General features: G+C 37.4%; 3 protein-coding genes and 12 non-coding genes across 15 annotated transcripts; 12 read left to right on the top strand and 3 right to left on the bottom strand.

The window, feature by feature from the left end:
• Positions 1-101: 101 nt before the first annotated feature.
• TRNAG-GCC lies at positions 102-172 on the top strand. The gene has a single exon. It is a non-coding gene; the product is annotated as a tRNA-Gly (tRNA).
• A 135-nt stretch (positions 173-307) lies between these two features.
• TRNAG-GCC lies at positions 308-378 on the top strand. Its single transcript has one exon. It is a non-coding gene; the product is annotated as a tRNA-Gly (tRNA).
• Positions 379-556: 178 nt separating this feature from the next.
• On the top strand, positions 557-627 carry TRNAG-GCC. The gene has a single exon. It is a non-coding gene; the product is annotated as a tRNA-Gly (tRNA).
• Positions 628-814: 187 nt separating this feature from the next.
• On the top strand, positions 815-885 carry TRNAG-GCC. Its single transcript has one exon. It is a non-coding gene; the product is annotated as a tRNA-Gly (tRNA).
• A 135-nt stretch (positions 886-1020) lies between these two features.
• On the top strand, positions 1021-1091 carry TRNAG-GCC. Its single transcript has one exon. It is a non-coding gene; the product is annotated as a tRNA-Gly (tRNA).
• Positions 1092-1134: 43 nt separating this feature from the next.
• On the top strand, positions 1135-1205 carry TRNAG-GCC. Its single transcript has one exon. It is a non-coding gene; the product is annotated as a tRNA-Gly (tRNA).
• A 135-nt stretch (positions 1206-1340) lies between these two features.
• Positions 1341-1411, top strand: TRNAG-GCC. Its single transcript has one exon. It is a non-coding gene; the product is annotated as a tRNA-Gly (tRNA).
• A 202-nt stretch (positions 1412-1613) lies between these two features.
• On the top strand, positions 1614-1684 carry TRNAG-GCC. Its single transcript has one exon. It is a non-coding gene; the product is annotated as a tRNA-Gly (tRNA).
• Positions 1685-1727: 43 nt separating this feature from the next.
• Positions 1728-1798, top strand: TRNAG-GCC. Its single transcript has one exon. It is a non-coding gene; the product is annotated as a tRNA-Gly (tRNA).
• Positions 1799-1969: 171 nt separating this feature from the next.
• On the top strand, positions 1970-2040 carry TRNAG-GCC. The gene has a single exon. It is a non-coding gene; the product is annotated as a tRNA-Gly (tRNA).
• A 319-nt stretch (positions 2041-2359) lies between these two features.
• Positions 2360-2429, top strand: TRNAG-GCC. Its single transcript has one exon. It is a non-coding gene; the product is annotated as a tRNA-Gly (tRNA).
• Positions 2430-2815: 386 nt separating this feature from the next.
• On the top strand, positions 2816-2886 carry TRNAG-GCC. The gene has a single exon. It is a non-coding gene; the product is annotated as a tRNA-Gly (tRNA).
• A 349-nt stretch (positions 2887-3235) lies between these two features.
• On the bottom strand, positions 3236-13731 carry LOC111434092 (lectin-like). The gene is made up of 4 exons (XM_023071390.1): positions 13727-13731; positions 4531-4799; positions 3769-3887; positions 3236-3677 (listed from the first exon to the last, which is right to left on the bottom strand). Exons 2-4 carry the CDS (start codon positions 4780-4782, stop codon positions 3305-3307), a joined length of 744 nt encoding a protein of 247 aa, XP_022927158.1. The 5' UTR covers positions 4783-4799; positions 13727-13731; the 3' UTR covers positions 3236-3304.
• On the bottom strand, positions 6862-7939 carry LOC111434093 (protein PHLOEM PROTEIN 2-LIKE A9). The gene is made up of 3 exons (XM_023071391.1): positions 7862-7939; positions 7524-7615; positions 6862-7452 (listed from the first exon to the last, which is right to left on the bottom strand). The coding sequence occupies exons 1-3, from the start codon at positions 7925-7927 to the stop codon at positions 7074-7076; spliced, it is 537 nt and encodes a 178-aa protein (XP_022927159.1). The 5' UTR covers positions 7928-7939; the 3' UTR covers positions 6862-7073.
• On the bottom strand, positions 12232-15424 carry LOC111434094 (uncharacterized protein C12B10.15c). Its single transcript, XM_023071392.1, has 4 exons — positions 15123-15424; positions 14946-15038; positions 12943-13121; positions 12232-12477 (listed from the first exon to the last, which is right to left on the bottom strand). The coding sequence occupies exons 1-4, from the start codon at positions 15283-15285 to the stop codon at positions 12412-12414; spliced, it is 501 nt and encodes a 166-aa protein (XP_022927160.1). The 5' UTR covers positions 15286-15424; the 3' UTR covers positions 12232-12411.
• Positions 15425-15978: the final 554 nt, after the last annotated feature.

Genomic DNA, 15978 nt, shown 5'->3' on the forward strand with positions numbered 1-15978 from the left:
ACTATTGAGCTTTCTTCTTTTCTAAAATCGAGAGGTGAAAGCACTACGGAACAACTGCATGACTAAAATATGAGAACGTTATGGATATGCTAGTTATTGAAGCACTAGTGGTCTAGTGGTAGAATAGTACCCTGCCACGGTACAGACCCGGGTTCGATTCCCGGCTGGTGCATCATGTGACGAAGAATAGCAATCCACCATATCTCACTATTGAGCTTTCTTCTTTTCTAAAATCGAGAGGTGAAAGCACTACGGAACAACTGCATGACTAAAATACGAGAACGTTATGGATATGCTAGTTATTGAAGCACTAGTGGTCTAGTGGTAGAATAGTACCCTGCCACGGTACAGACCCGGGTTCGATTCCCGGCTGGTGCATCATGTGACGAAGAATAGCAATCCACCATATCTCACTCCCGATTCCCGGCTGGTGCATCATGTGACGAAGAAATAGCAATCCACCATATCTCACTTTTCTAAAATCGAGAGGTGAAAGCACTACGGGACAACTGCATGACTAAAATACGAGAACGTTATGGATATGCTAGTTATTGAAGCACTAGTGGTCTAGTGGTAGAATAGTACCCTGCCACGGTACAGACCCGGGTTCGATTCCCGGCTGGTGCATCATGTGACGAAGAATAGCAATCCACCATATCTCACTTTTCTAAAATCGAGAGGTGAAAGCACTACGGAACAACTGCATGACTAAAATACGAGAACGTTATGGATATGCTAGTTATTGAAGCACTAGTGGTCTAGTGGTAGAATAGTACCCTGCCACGGTAACGTTATGGATATGCTAGTTATTGAAGCACTAGTGGTCTAGTGGTAGAATAGTACCCTGCCACGGTATAGACCCGGGTTCAATTCCCGGCTGGTGCATCATGTGACGAAGAATAGCAATCCACCATATCTCACTATTGAGCTTTCTTCTTTTCTAAAATCGAGAGGTGAAAGCACTACGGAACAACTGCATGACTAAACTACGAGAACGTTATGGATATGCTAGTTATTGAAGCACTAGTGGTCTAGTGGTAGAATAGTACCCTGCCACGGTACAGACCCGGGTTCGATTCCCGGCTGGTGCATCATGTGACGAAGAATAGCAAGAGGATATGCCTACTTATTGAAGCACCAATGGTCTAGTGGTAGAATAGTACCCTGCCACGGTATAGACCCGGGTTTGATTCCCGGCTGGTGCATCATGTGACGAAGAATAGCAATCCACCATATCTCACTATTGAGCTTTCTTCTTTTCTAAAATCGAGAGGTGAAAGCACTACGGAACAACTGCATGACTAAAATACGAGAACGTTATGGATATGCTAGTTATTGAAGCACTAGTGGTCTAGTGGTAGAATAGTACCCTGCCACGGTACAGACCCGGGTTCGATTCCTGGCTGGTGCATCATGTGACGAAGAATAGCAATCCACCCTATCTCACTATTGAGCTTTCTTCTTTTCTAAAATCGAGAGGTGAAAGCACTACGGAACAACTGCATGACTAAACTACGAGAACGTTATGGATATGCTAGTTATTGAAGCACTAGTGGTCTAGTGGTACTGCATGACTAAACTACGAGAACGTTATGGATATGCTAGTTATTGAAGCACTAGTGGTCTAGTGGTAGAATAGTACCCTGCCACGGTACAGACCCGGGTTCGATTCCCGGCTGGTGCATCATGTGACGAAGAATAGCAAGAGGATATGCCTACTTATTGAAGCACCAATGGTCTAGTGGTAGAATAGTACCTTGCCACGGTACAGACCCGGGTTCGATTCCCGGCTGGTGCATCATGTGACGAAGAATAGCAATGATGAAACTAGTGCGTAATGTGACAACTTGGGTTAGTCACCATATCTCACTATTGAGCTTTCTTCTTTTCTAAAATCGAGAGGTGAAAGCACTACGGAACAACTGCATGACTAAAATACGAGAACGTTATGGATATGCTAGTTATTGAAGCACTAGTGGTCTAGTGGTAGAATAGTACCCTGCCACGGTACAGACCCGGGTTCGATTCCCGGCTGGTGCATCATGTGACGAAGAATAGCAAGGATATGCCTACTTATTGAAGCACCAGTGATCTAGTAGTAGAATAGTACCCTGCCACGTGATCTAGTAGTAGAATAGTACCCTGCCACGTGATCTAGTAGTAGAATAGTACCCTGCCACGTGATCTAGTAGTAGAATAGTACCCTGCCACGTGATCTAGTAGTAGAATAGTACCCTGCCACGTTACAGACCCGGGTTCGTATTGAGCTTTCTTCATTTCTAAAATCGAGAGGTGAAAGCACTACGGAACAACTGCATGACTAAAATACGAGAACGTTATGGATATGCTACTTATTGAAGCACCAGTGGTCTAGTGGTAGAATAGTACCCTGCCACGGTACAGACCCGGGTTCATTCCCGGCTGGTGCATCATGTGACGAAGAATAGCAATGATGAAACTAGTGCGTAATGTGAAAGCACTTCAGAACAACAGCATGACTAAAATACGAGAATGTTATGGAATGCCTACTTATTTTTGTGGTAGAATAGTACCCTGCCACTGTATAGACCCGGGTTCGATCCCCGGCTAGTGCATCATGTGATGAAGAATAGCACTTTCTTTTCTAAAATCGAGAGGAGAAAGCACTTCGGAACAACTGCATGACTAAAATACGAGAACCTTAGCACTTTCTTTTCTAAAATCGAGAGGAGAAAGCACTTCGGAACAACTGCATGACTAAAATACGAGAACCTTCACTTCGGAACAACTGCATGACTAAAATACGAGAACCTTATGGCTATGCCTACTTATTGAAGCACTAGTGGTCTAGTGGTAGAATAGTACCCTGCCACGGTACAGACTCGGATTCGATTCCCGGCTGGTGCATAATGTGACGAAGAATAGCAATGATAAAACTAGTGCGGAATGTGACAACTACTTGGGTTAGTCACCATATCATCAATAATGTGCATAGACGACCCGAATAGCACTATCGAGTTTTCTTCTTTTTAAAAAATCGAGAGGTGAAAGCACTTCGGAACAACTGCATGACTAAAATATGAGAACGTTATGGATATGCATATTTATAGTGCGAATGTGATAACTTTGGTTATGGGGTTATTCACAATATCATCTTATAATTTGCATAGATAACACGAATAGCACTAGGTATGCACTTGTGATACATTCACGATTTTTTATCTATCTCTTACTCCTTTATCTTAAATTTCAAGACCTTTGAGTTCGTGTTCGAGTTTGAGAGTTGTGTCGAGCAACGCTTCCATTGAAACACATATTATCATTTTCAAACCATCGGTTTTGTTCGAATCACAACACCTTTTAGGAGCATCCCTTTCTTCCACATCCCTCCTTCATATTCATACATGTCGAACTCGATCTCGCCACCATTCTTGTGGTCAACCACGAAATCGCCTATCGGAATCTCGAACCACTGCCCTCGTGGCCTCTTCTCCAAAGCTTCTAGACGCTCCTTCTTGCTCCCATCTGGCTTCTTTAGTCTAATGTTCACTGGAACATCCCATCCGTAGGATGGATCTGTGATCATTACCATAAAGAATGCTTCGTACAAAACTCCTGGTGAGAGCTCACATGTCTTGATCTTCCCATTGATTTCAAGCCAACATACGTTTATAAGTTCAACGATTTCAATTGTATTGCTGTACGTTCGAGTTTAATGACGATTTAACACATCGTTATAGCAGCAAACTCCATACGAGAGACTTTTGAATGAATAAATAAAATGCATACCTCAGCTCTTCCAAGGATTTCCATCTCCAATACTTGCTCTGGTGGACCCAAGTTATGGAGAGAGCTCTTGGAAATAACATAAAACAGTTACCGTTCGACTCCTTATCTAACCAATATTTCTGCATTCAAAGGAATCAAAATCAAGTAGATTTTAAAATTTTTAATTTTTTGTCTAATAAATTTTTAAAATCTTAATTCAAAAATTCAAAAATTTTAATAGTTATTATAAGATATAAATTTAAAATTTACTCTCACTTTCCATTTTTTTTATCTTATTATATATTTATATTATATATATTTTTCTTTCATTACTTACTATATATAACCCTAAACTGATATATATAAATAATTGTGAAAAAAATAATTACATTATATTATATTTTTATTTATAAAATAAATTTATTAGAATATCTAATCAATTTAATAGAAATTTATATTCATTTAAAAAAAAATATATCAATATTTATATTGTTTTTAAAAAAATATTGAGAAATATATATATATATATATAATAAAATAAAAATAAAAAACTCTCCACGGACGAATCGAGCTTGGGTCCTCACAAAAATAAATGAAAATTTTCGCACGGATAAAAATTAGAATGGGAGGCAAGGATGAAGACGGGAATACCTTCTCCGTCCCCCTCCCCCTAGTCCCAGACACATCTCTAACTTTATCTACTTGAAATACGAGTATTTTTTGTTTAGTTCCTCCTCGACTCGAACCCTAAAATAGTAAATTTACACGTATTATTTCACTTGCCTTAGTTCCTTCGTTCAATAAGATCCCAGCATGGAGTTGAGCACGAAGCTTATCCAAGGAAGACCTATCCAATGCCAAGTCTGCATCTTTCAAGATAGCTTCCAAGCCATGCTCCAGCTTTACCTCTGCGCCCAAGCTTCCGCTCACCGCCTTCCCTCTGTCATGTCCATCGCTTCCTGTGGCAGCGCTTGCAGACGCTGGCCGCTCCTGCAGCGCCTGCCCATCCTCCTCTGCCGACCACCCTGACCCCATTTCGTCTATCTCACTGTCTATTCAAAGGCTTGGGGCTTCAGCATTGGTTTTATAGCCTTCAATTCCTATTTTGTTATTTTTATTATTTATTGTTTCTTTTTCAAGGGAATTTGTTCTCTTTTTGTTTATTAAAATTTAAAGGCCAAGAATCTTGAATTTCAACCATTCATATATTATCGAATTTCTAGAGAATTGAAACCCATTTTCTTAAAAAAGTTGAACTTTATTCCATTGTTCTTTGAAAAAAAACATAGAAAAAGACAAGATGGGGTTTGAAAAAAAGACATCTCCAAATGTTTAGTGCAATATGAATGCTTTTAGTTTAAGTGGTTTTGTCGTAATATTTGCAATTTGTTCTTGTGTCACAGAATGCTCTGTTCAATAACGCTATTTGTGGTCAAATCATGCAAGAAATGAAATCTTATATCAATGTGTTTGTTGCGTACATGCATGATTACATTCTTGGGTAGCTTAACGGAAGAGCTGTTGTCACATAACATAGTGATACATTTGTCTCGAAAATGACTAAGTTTTTTCAATACTCTCTGTTGAGGATTATTTAGAGTGAGTCCCACGTTGGTTGATTTAGTGAAAAATCATGAGTTTACAAGGGAGTAATACTATCTCCATTAGTATGAGGCCTTTTGGGAAAGTCCAAAACATAACCATGAGAGCTTATTCTCAAAGTGGACAATATCATACTATTGTGAAGAGTCGTGATTCCTAGCACTCTCTTCATCTACACCCCTTGACAAGCACAAGAGAGACCGTTACCGTAAACTCTAATTCACTAGTGGACAAAGTAGCTACATACATATTATTTTTTGGAAGACCAAGACACAGCTCCTTCAATTTCTTCACGGAGTAAAAACACATAACCAGAAGTGTTTTCCATGTCATGTAGATCTACATCTCATGCATAATCAATGTAAGTATATGCTATCGATTCTCTATTATCCCTTCAAGTTCCTTCACCGAATAAAAACGCATAACCGTATAATAAAAGATGTCATTCTATAAACTTGTTTTGTGAACAAGAATCTTATGAAACATCCTTTATAATAACGAAACTACCCATTCTCACCACCCCATTCCATATATTAGAAAGGAATCTACAAATACTTTAATTCAACGATGTAATGCTGTTTCCAAATGTCGGCTGATTGATTTATTGTGTCTTATTTATGTCTCCACTTTCATTAAAAATATCGAAAGAATCTCTGTGGTGTAATAAAAAGATCAACGATTTGTCAGCATCTAGTTCTGTAATTGAAAAATTATAGCTGGGGTCGGAAGTTTTGGGGTAAAAGGTGCCACTTTTCGAGCTGGTGAGTAATGAACAACACGCTATATCGGGACTATATAGTATCGTGAATAAACTTTAAGATTGATCTCTTGAATGAATGCAATATCGTACGTGAAATTTTATTATGATAAGGTTGAGCATAGGGAATAATTAGTTCACACGAGCTTAGCATTATTAGATTAAACTTATATTGTTGGAACGTCGAGGGGCTAAGTTAGATGAAATTGTTTGATGCATGAATAACACGTATTCAATTGTAGTAAGTCAAACCCACCGCTAGCAAATATTGTCTGTTTGGCCTATTACGTATTTAAAATGCGTTTGCTAGAGAGAAGTTTACACACCCGTTATAAGGAATGTTTCGGTCCCCTATCTAACGGATTGGGATCTCACAATCCACCCCCTTTAGGTGCTTAACATCCTCATTGATACATCAACAGGTGTCTGGGTTTGATATTGACTACGTGTTATTAACACACCACATCGATTGGAGAAGAGAACGAAAAATTTCTTTGTAAGGCTGTGTAAACCTCTCCCTAGCAGATATTGTCCGCTTTGGTCGTTACGTATCGCCGTTAGCCTCATGATTTTAAAATATGTCTGTTAGGAGAGGTTTAAAACACCTCATGCACATTGGATGTTCATATAATCATGGATTACTTCACCAGTTATGTAATGTGTAAATGCATACACTCATGATATTATTCGCATTCCTTTCTTTTTCATCAATTTCAATAGTGGAGCGTGTGCTTACACATAGTCATGCCTAGTGGTATATCAATGAGCTTGCCTAGTGAGCCCACGTGTATTTGTATAGATCATACATAGAGAAATACTAATAATTTCTCTTAGCAATACTCCCCGATTAATAAATTTTACAAAGACTAAATCATGTGTCAATAATGCATTTATAATATGACACCTAATTATTTCAAACCGTTCAATATATGACTGTCACATTCCATGATTCTAACGTGATGCTTAGCTAGTTGATCTTCTCCACAAATGCATGATGAATCTTAAGTCCTCCCTTCCACCTCCCGCTCCAAACCTCATACATTCCGAAGTAGAGATGGCTATCTCCCGGCGAGCTTGACGGGGGTTTCACAGTGATTATGAGACCCTCCGCCGGCATGTCGAAGTTCTTCTCTTTCGTGTCGAGGCACACCTTCTTATGCACGAACATTCCAGCCTTCCCAATCTTGGCCATTATGTAAACATTACACCCTTTCCATCCAAAAGCCGCCGCCGTCATGGACAGATTGAATCCAACTTTGTAGCTTTTTCCAACCTCCACATTGTCCGTCGAGCATGTCACCTCCAACCACGACACTTGCAGCAGCTCAGCAGCTGAGTCCTTCATCCTGTAGAGTAATGGAAACAAGGTTAAAAATGTAGAGGTGGGGAAGAATGAGAAATAAAGAGAGCGGCTTACGGGGCTCGAGATTGAGGAGGCAAGCGCCAATAGCGATTGTCGTTGCCCCATGTGATGTTGAAGCCTTTCGGATAAATTAAGGTCTTTTGGTTCTGTGGAAATTGAGTTAATAAGATAAGATATCGTTAATTGTATGATATTGTCCACTTTGAGAATAACAGTCTCCCTACTCTTCTGAAGTCCTCGAACAAAGTATATCCTTTATTCGATACTTGTTGTAGGCATGAGTAAGTTAAGGGTATGACTCTGATACCATGTTATAAATCACGACTCTCCACAATAATATGATATTGTCACTATATGATTCGCGTATTAACGTGAGAGGGTTGTGTAAGTACCTCCATCTTTTCTATGGCATTTGGGTCTCCATTGGTGTGAGGTGATGAATGCAAAACTCCAACCATGTTTGCTGTATTTTTTTTTTAATAATGGTGGGAGTGGAGATGAATTGATGCTTTTTATAGCCATTTGCTATGACTTATTTTATTTATTTATTATTATTTTTTTGTTTTAGGAATAAATATTAAAAAAAAAAAGAACGATTCACCACAGCCATGCACCATCTATATCCGCGTATTCAAAGGCACCCCTCTCGAGATAATATTTTTAAAATAAAAAAATTAAAAATACTTTTAAATATTCAAAAAAGTTCAAAGGTATTTTTTAAAAAAAATTCTTTACAATATATATATTTTATTTCTTCGATATTTTTAGTTTTTATATGATAGATTCAAAATACCAATTAATCCCACGTTTACAACGTGTGAAATATACCTTAATTTATCGTGAATTATACCTTAATTTATCGACTTATAAATTTAGTTTCTCGAATTCTTAGTACAATTTTGAGAATTAAAATAGGCCATTTGTGAATTTTATTAGAATAATTTTAAACGATGATTTATTTTTTAAAACATCGTGATTCTTTATACAGTTCACGAATATATTTTTTTTCTCAAATACGAACAAAAAATATGACATTACATACTATAAGTTCAGATTACAGTCACTTTATTTTGGATTTTATTTCATTTTATTCCGACCATTTTCAATAAATTTTAAATTTAGTCCTCTAAATTAATTAAATAATTGTAATATCTTTTATTTAAAAAAATATATTGGAAATATATTTCTAAATAGTTTGTTTTTTAAATAAATTATAATGAATTAAGAGAATGAAAATTAAAATGCATAAAGTTGAAGCACCAATAAAGTGGGTGAATTTAATAATGTAGGAATAAAAAAAATAGATGCTATATTACATATAAAAATATTTGAAGTTGTCAATTCTAAAATAAAATAATTATAAATAAATAATAAAATTAAACTTTTAACTTAGGCCGCTAATTTATTATGGAAATCTTTATTTGAGCCTGTTCTAGAAATCGAATAATTATTCTAAGCGGTAAATGTGCTCCTGGCTTTAATTGGTCGAGTCGTGCCTTTGATGCTATTACTTTGAGGAAATTAGAGTGCTCAAAGCAAGCCTATGATCTGTATACATTAGCATGGGATAACATCATAGAATTTCGATCGTATTTTGATGGCTTTCGGGATTGGAGTATTGATTAACAGGGAGAGTCGGGGGCATTTGTATCTCATAGTTAGAGGTGAAATTCTTGGATTTATGATAGATGAATAACTGCGAAAGTATTTGCCAAGGATGTTTTCATTAATCAAGAATGAAAGTTGGGGGCTCAAAGACGATAAGATACCGTCCTAGTCTCAACCATAAACGATGCTGACTAGGGATTGGCGGATGTTGCTTTAAGGACTCCGTCGGCGCCTTATGAGAAATCAAAGTCTTTGGGTTTTGGGGGGTATGGTCGCAAGGCTGAAACTTAAAGGAATTGATGGAAGGGTACCACCAAGAGTGGAGCCTGCGGCTTAATTTGACTCAACACGGGAAAACTTACCAAGTCCATACTAGTAAGGATTGACAAACTGAGAGCTCTTTCTTGATTCTATGGGTGGTGGTGCATGGCCGTTCTTAGTTGGTGGAGCGATTTTTCTAGTTAATTCCGTTAACAAACGAGACCTCAACCTGCTAACTAGCTATACGGAGGAATCCCTCCGCGGCCAGATTCTTAAAGGGACTACAACCGCTTAGGCCAAAGAAGTTTGAGGTAATAACAGGTTTGTGATACCCTTAGATGTTTTGGGCCGCACGCGCACTACACTGGTGTATTCAACGAGTCTATAGCATTAGCCGACAGGTCCGAGTAATCTTCGAAAGGGATGGAAAATGATATTTTAAAGAATATTGACATTGATTGTGTTTGCATTGCTTTAGCAAGTTGGGAACCAATTTGCAGCCGTAGAGAAAATAGAGATTAAAAAGAAAGAAAAAAAAATCTTAGTGGAATATATGATAGAAAAATGAGTGGGAGGAATAGAACAATCCATTTCATTGACTACTATATTAAAAAGGGACATCAATGCCATGCATGCATGCATAATCTCAATATACCACGTAGACCGACAAAGCAAAGATATGCCTTTAAGGTGATGTTTGCTTATGTGTCGACTACACGTTGGTCAATATTTCTTATTCCCGAAATCAATTAAAAAAGAACATTATTTATCATCTCAGATTCAGAATTTAGAAACTGGATTTGGTACCTGATGTATCTGACATTTCCTTGCATCTCTATAACATAATCACGTTACTTCCTGCTTCTAAGAGAGATGAGTATCTTCAAATACTAATACGAGTTCTTTCAGTATGTTTTGTTCTTACTCACATACTTTTTAAAAAAAAATTTAAGGAGTCATCCAACATAGAATTGCTCCAAGCAAAACATACTTAGCCTTGGAGTTTGTATGATTGAGCCACTGAAAAAAAGAAGTTGCACTATGTTAGTATAGGTAGTAACTTTCAATTGTTTTCGACCTTTCTTAGTCATTCTATCTTCAAGATTGCTCTACCCATGCCGAGGATAATAAGGTATGCTCTTTCAACTTATTATCATATCAAACTCAAGTTTCTATCAATTTTTTGTGGAGAGTTTTAAAAACATAAACAAAAAATTATGGTATGTATGATAACGATTTGGTTTTTGAAAATGAAGGTTATGAAATGTGACACTCGAGTAAAAGAGGAGTACATGAATGAACTGATATCAAATCTGAGTGAGAGAGATCCCGATAATAGAATGATTAAGAAATGATGTAACAGCCCAAGTCCACCGTGAACAGATATTGTCGTCTTTGGACTTTCTCTTTCGGGCTTTCCCTAAATCATATAAAAAAATGTTTTGTTCTCCTCTCCAACCGATGTGGGATCTCACAATCCATCCCCTTTCGAGAACTAGCGTCATCGTTGACACTCACTTCTCTCTCAAATCGATGTGGGATCTCACAATCTACCTTTATCCAGGGTGCAGCGTCCTCCTTGACACACAGCCCAATGTCCACCAATGTGGCTCAGCATCCTCGCTAGCACACTGTTTGGTGTCCACCCCCTTCAGGACTCAGCGTACTCGGTGGCACACTATCCAGTGTCCACCCCCTTTGGGACTCAACGTCCTTGGTGGCACACCGCCCGGTGTCCACCCCCCTTCAGGGCTCAATGTTCTCACTGACACACAATTTAGTGTCTGGCTCTAATACCATTTGTAACAGCCCAAGCCCACCGTCAGCCGATATTGTCCTCTTTGGGCTTTCCCTTTCATGCTTTCTCTCAAAGTTTTCAAAACGTTTCTGTTATGAGGAGGTTTTCACGCAACTTATAAAGAATGTTTTGTTCCCCTCTCCAATCGATGTGGGATCTCACAAATGATTAAAAGAATTGAAAATTATTACATATACCAATAAAGTGACTCAATCATAGGAACTCCAAAATTAAGTGCGTTTTCCTTGAAATAATCCTATGTTGGGTGATTTTTTATGATTTTTTCTTGAAAAATGTGAATAAGGACAAAATATGTTCAAAAGACCCGTGATAGTCTATGGGGATAGTTTTCACTTTTAAAACTGAGAAGTAACGTGACCGTGTCGTAGGAGACGATGGAAATGTCGAGGTCATTCGAATTCTGAACATAAGACGTACTTTTTTACTTCTAAATTTGAGTTTCTTTGTTGTGCTATAAGTAATTTCAAAATCTAATCCAAGTTTTGAAAATCATAAACTAGATTAATTTTTTCTTTGGATTTTGAGGGTAGTTTAACCATTTGAATTTCTAATCTCTCTGCAGGACAAGAAATTCTTCTAGTGTGGCATGTAATGGGACTAATGTCTACGTAATGGCTAAAGTTGAGAAGGTTAGAAATCACGACTCTACACAATGGTATGATATTATCCACTTTGGGCATAAGCTCTTATGACTTTGTTTTGAACTTCCTCAAAAAGCCTCATACCAAAGGAGATGTATTCTTTACTTATAAACCTAGGATCGACTCCTTTAATTAGGCTGATGTGAAACTCATCTCCCAACGAAATTTCTCTTCAAAACAAACCCTCAAAATCAAAAGCTAACAATCCCTGAGGAACCCTTAGAACTCACAATTGATGCTTCTACACCCAAAAACCAAACGGCCATTCATGTTGGTTTGTATGAAGTTTGGAGTTCAAAGTGGAAGGGAGGACTGAAGATCCATGATGAGTTCATTAAGAAGATTCCCTAAACTTAGTTTAGATAGTTGAAGGCTTTGAGATATGGTAGTTCCATGCATAAACTATATGCTCAATTGGATTATTTATTCTATATAATTGAAATTTTTAATGATCATATATTTCTAACAGCATCGTCAAGTTTCAGCCAGATCATGATCATGCCAAACCCATTAAATAAATAGGTAATATAGATAATAATGTGACCAAATACAAATAGAAGTGGCGCGGAATCATTTCATACTACCTTAGTGTTAGAGCACATGATCTTCTTGATCAACTCATGTTCTTGAGAGCAATAGATGCTGCTGCCAAGTCTTCTGCGGTTACCGGTTTGTGCAACTGCAGCCATAAACAAAATTCCAGGAGTTGAGAAACTTGAGGAAATAAATTTATGAATAGAGAAGACAAACAAGTTATACAAGAATGCTAAATTCTTCAAAAATCAGACCAGCATCAGACAAGCATGCACAAACGTTGGAGCACATAACTATAAGATCCCACATCAGTTGGAGAAAGGAACGAAGCATTCTTTATAAGGGTGTGAAAACCTCTACCTAGCAAATAAGTTTTAAAAACTACGAAGGAAAGCCCAAAAAGGACAATATCTGCAAACGGTGAGCTTGAGCTGCTACAATAACAAACCTAATATATTTTTGATATAGAAATTGTAAGTTCAAAGCTTGTATGAAACTATTCTCAATTCTCAAAGCAGTTTAGTACTTGGATTCAGAAAAAACGCAAACAGGACATGTGTATATATCAAGAGCCAAAAATTATGAATCATTTAGTGTGTGTTGATCATACTGCTTGTGCAACCGTCAGCCAGTGAAAAGAACGCTGGAACGTATCATCTTGTGTTGGTAGGGTGTCATGGTTCCAATATGTAATGTTCTCAAATTTGGCCTTCACTTGCCAAGAGCTTGAGTCCTGAGACTCTTCGGAAGCTTTTCTCTTTCCATGACTTTTCCTCCCTATCACATAGCCTGAAGAACAACATTTACAGATAGATATAGATCCTTTAGTTCAAAATGGTTAAATGAATTGTGGAAGAAATTTATATCAATATTTGCTATGGTTGCCTTAGTACAGAAGTTCACTCTAACGGCTCAAGCCCACCATTAGCAGATATTGTCCTCTTTGAACTTTTTCTTTTGGATTTTCCCTCACGGTTTTTAAAACTGTGAGGCTGTCAAAGTCGTGAGGTTGACAACGCCAAAGCGGACAATATCTGCTAGTTGTGAATTTGGGTTGTTACACACACGAAACAAAACATCTTTCTTTTTTTAACGACAGAAAACATTTACATTAACTCAAAAGGATAGAAGATCAGATATCCTCGTATCCATTAAAAAAAAAAGGCCCGATACTTTCCAATTGGCTAGAATTACAAACACAAAAAGGGATAGTTACAAAACGGTTCTTATATAGCAGCCTAATAACTAAAAGAGACATGAAAATCTATAGTTCTTTCATACCAAATCTCCTAACAAGAAAACAACATATCGTATTCATACTAAATGAGAAGGTTCAAGTTGTCTCTTTTTCACAATGTTCATGAATGCAAAACAAGGAATGCGAACAGGGAAACCTGCCCATGTATGAGCTAATCTTTAGTTAAAAGAGAATACCAAATGAAGTTTTTCAAAATGGAGAGGGGAACGAATGCCAGCGAGGACGCTGGGTCCTGAAAGGGGTGGATTGTGAGAGAAATAAGAAGCATTCTTTATAACCGTGTAGAAACCTCTCCCTAGCAGGTGAGCTTTAAAAACATTGAGGGGAAGCTCGAAAGGGGAAGCCCAAAAAGGACAATACCTGCTAATGGTGAGTTTGGGCTGTTACCGAAAAGCTCTCCACCAATTGTCTTAGTGAATCCCATTCAACCCACATATGAGACAAACAGTTGCAGCCAAGTCTTAGAACAAGAACTACCAGTATGTTTAATTTCTGCTTATTTGAATTCTTATAATCAACAATGATTCACCATAGCCAATAGAAATGGGTCTTGAAACTACTTCCATATCAGATATCAACTAAATGAATTAAAACAGGTGAGTGAAAACATGCACAATTTCAAGGAAGCCAGTTTTGAGTATGCTTGAAATTGGAATAAACTTCATTTGATAATCTAATATCAGCAAGCCATTTGTGTTTGATATATGGCTTTTGATGAGTTCTTGATTTGTCGGAAAACGATTGTTTAAGACAAGACAAGATCCTGTGAATATCTAATCATTGATCAATATAGGGAGAGCAGAAAGATTCCACTTTAAGATCAAAAAAATTCAAACACAACCAAAAACATCCAACAGAGCTAGAAATACTAGTACTCACAACAGCAACATTTTCGAATCACAGAAATGTTCATAGCTAGCTCAAAATGATGTTTCTAAAAAATAGAAACTCAACTAAGCAGATATTATCCATTTTAGCTTGTTACGTATCACCGTCAGCCTCACGATTTTAAAACGCGTCTACTAGGGAGAGGTTTCCACATCCTTATAAGGAATGTTTTGTTTCTCTCCCCAACCGATATGGGATCTCACAATCCACCCCCTTGGGGGTCTAGCATCTTTGCTGGCACAGCGCCCAGTATCTAGCTTTGATACCATTTGTAACAGCTCAAGCCCACCGCTAGCAGATATTGTCCACTTTAGCCATTACGTATTGTCATCAGCTTCACGATTTTAAAACGTATCTACTAGGGAGAGGATTTCACATTCCTGTTCCTCTCTCCAACCAACTTGGGATCACACAACAAACAATATGCACTTTTCAATGAACTCAGAACTGAAAGCATTTTATGTTACCAGAGTAGCCTTCCGGAAGGGAAATGGTAGCTCCCTGCAACTTTCTTCCTCTGAAATAAGCATTCTCAACGCTCAAACCATCAACCTCAATACCTTGAATAGAAAGAAAAGAAGAATGAAAAAGAGACTATTCAGTATGAAACGGACAAGGAGAAACAGCGAAAAGTAGTGCATTACCAGTGGATTTAGGTTTAAAATACTGAGAAACAGAGCAAGGACCATCGAATTTAACGGCACACGGAAGCTGATGGACTTTACCGCTGAGATCGACAGCTCCAGAATCGCTCCCAAAATCAAAATCCACGATTACTTCCCTTTTCCTCTCCTTTTCAGAATCCATTTGATCAATTGTGAAGAAACCCTAAATTCAAAAACCTTAAACCCACGTCGATGCTTCGGATTTCGAGAGAGGAAATTCAACTGACCATTTCTTCCCGCTTTTTTGAGCCCTAAGAATCGATTAGTGACCAAGATTTTCCCGCTCGAAATTATCTTGATTGTTAATTGTTATGCATTAAATCATAAATTTTTGTTCAAAAATCTCATCGATTAAATTTTAACATTTTTACGATGTAATTAATTCATATAATCTTAACTAATAAGTTAAAATTTTGGTTCGAAAAAAAAAAAATCGATATTAGCAAAGTCTTATCCACTTAAGTACATTAAATTAATCGATAGATTCGGTTCAATTTGGAATGGAATGTTCAAGATACTCGATAATTCGAAGAACATGAAGAGCTCAACCCAATTTATAGAGTTATGCTAGGTTATCAAATTATTTGGGTTATTGAGTTAGACTGTACTCAGAGTTCACTCATTTTCTTAAGATATTTAATTCTATAATTATTTTTTTCGATCCTCGAACAACTCCTAAAATTTTTTTTCAAATATACCTTGAAATTGAGTTGCAAATGTTAATTAAATGTTTGACTAAATAAATAAATAGGTGAAGGGAAGATCGAGCTAGATGACTTGACCTAAAGTAGAGGCAAGTTGGCTAAAGACGCAGATGATTGAGCATGCACGCATA

Source organism: Cucurbita moschata, unplaced genomic scaffold (genome assembly GCF_002738365.1).
Source record: "Cucurbita moschata cultivar Rifu unplaced genomic scaffold, Cmos_1.0 Cmo_Scf00044, whole genome shotgun sequence".
In the NCBI taxonomy this organism is placed as follows: Eukaryota; Viridiplantae; Streptophyta; class Magnoliopsida; order Cucurbitales; family Cucurbitaceae; genus Cucurbita; species Cucurbita moschata.

Excerpts from the sequence above, each read along its gene's own strand:
- LOC111434092 (XM_023071390.1), bottom strand. The coding sequence starts at position 4,782 with ATGGGGTCAGGGTGGTCGGCAGAGGAGGATGGGCAGGCGCTGCAGGAG. Across the intron at positions 3,888-4,530 it reads TATTGAACGAAGGAACTAAG|AAATATTGGTTAGATAAGGA; the intron begins GCAAGTGAAATA and ends CTTTGAATGCAG. Across the intron at positions 3,678-3,768 it reads AAATCCTTGGAAGAGCTGAG|CAATACAATTGAAATCGTTG; the intron begins GTATGCATTTTA and ends TCGAACGTACAG.
- LOC111434093 (XM_023071391.1), bottom strand. The coding sequence starts at position 7,927 with ATGGTTGGAGTTTTGCATTCATCACCTCACACCAATGGAGACCCAAAT. Across the intron at positions 7,616-7,861 it reads ATGCCATAGAAAAGATGGAG|AACCAAAAGACCTTAATTTA; the intron begins GTACTTACACAA and ends CAATTTCCACAG. Across the intron at positions 7,453-7,523 it reads CCTCCTCAATCTCGAGCCCC|GATGAAGGACTCAGCTGCTG; the intron begins GTAAGCCGCTCT and ends ATTACTCTACAG.
- LOC111434094 (XM_023071392.1), bottom strand. The coding sequence starts at position 15,285 with ATGGATTCTGAAAAGGAGAGGAAAAGGGAAGTAATCGTGGATTTTGAT. Across the intron at positions 13,122-14,945 it reads CCTTCCGGAAGGCTACTCTG|GCTATGTGATAGGGAGGAAA; the intron begins GTAACATAAAAT and ends GTTGTTCTTCAG. Across the intron at positions 12,478-12,942 it reads GGCTGACGGTTGCACAAGCA|TTGCACAAACCGGTAACCGC; the intron begins GTATGATCAACA and ends TTATGGCTGCAG.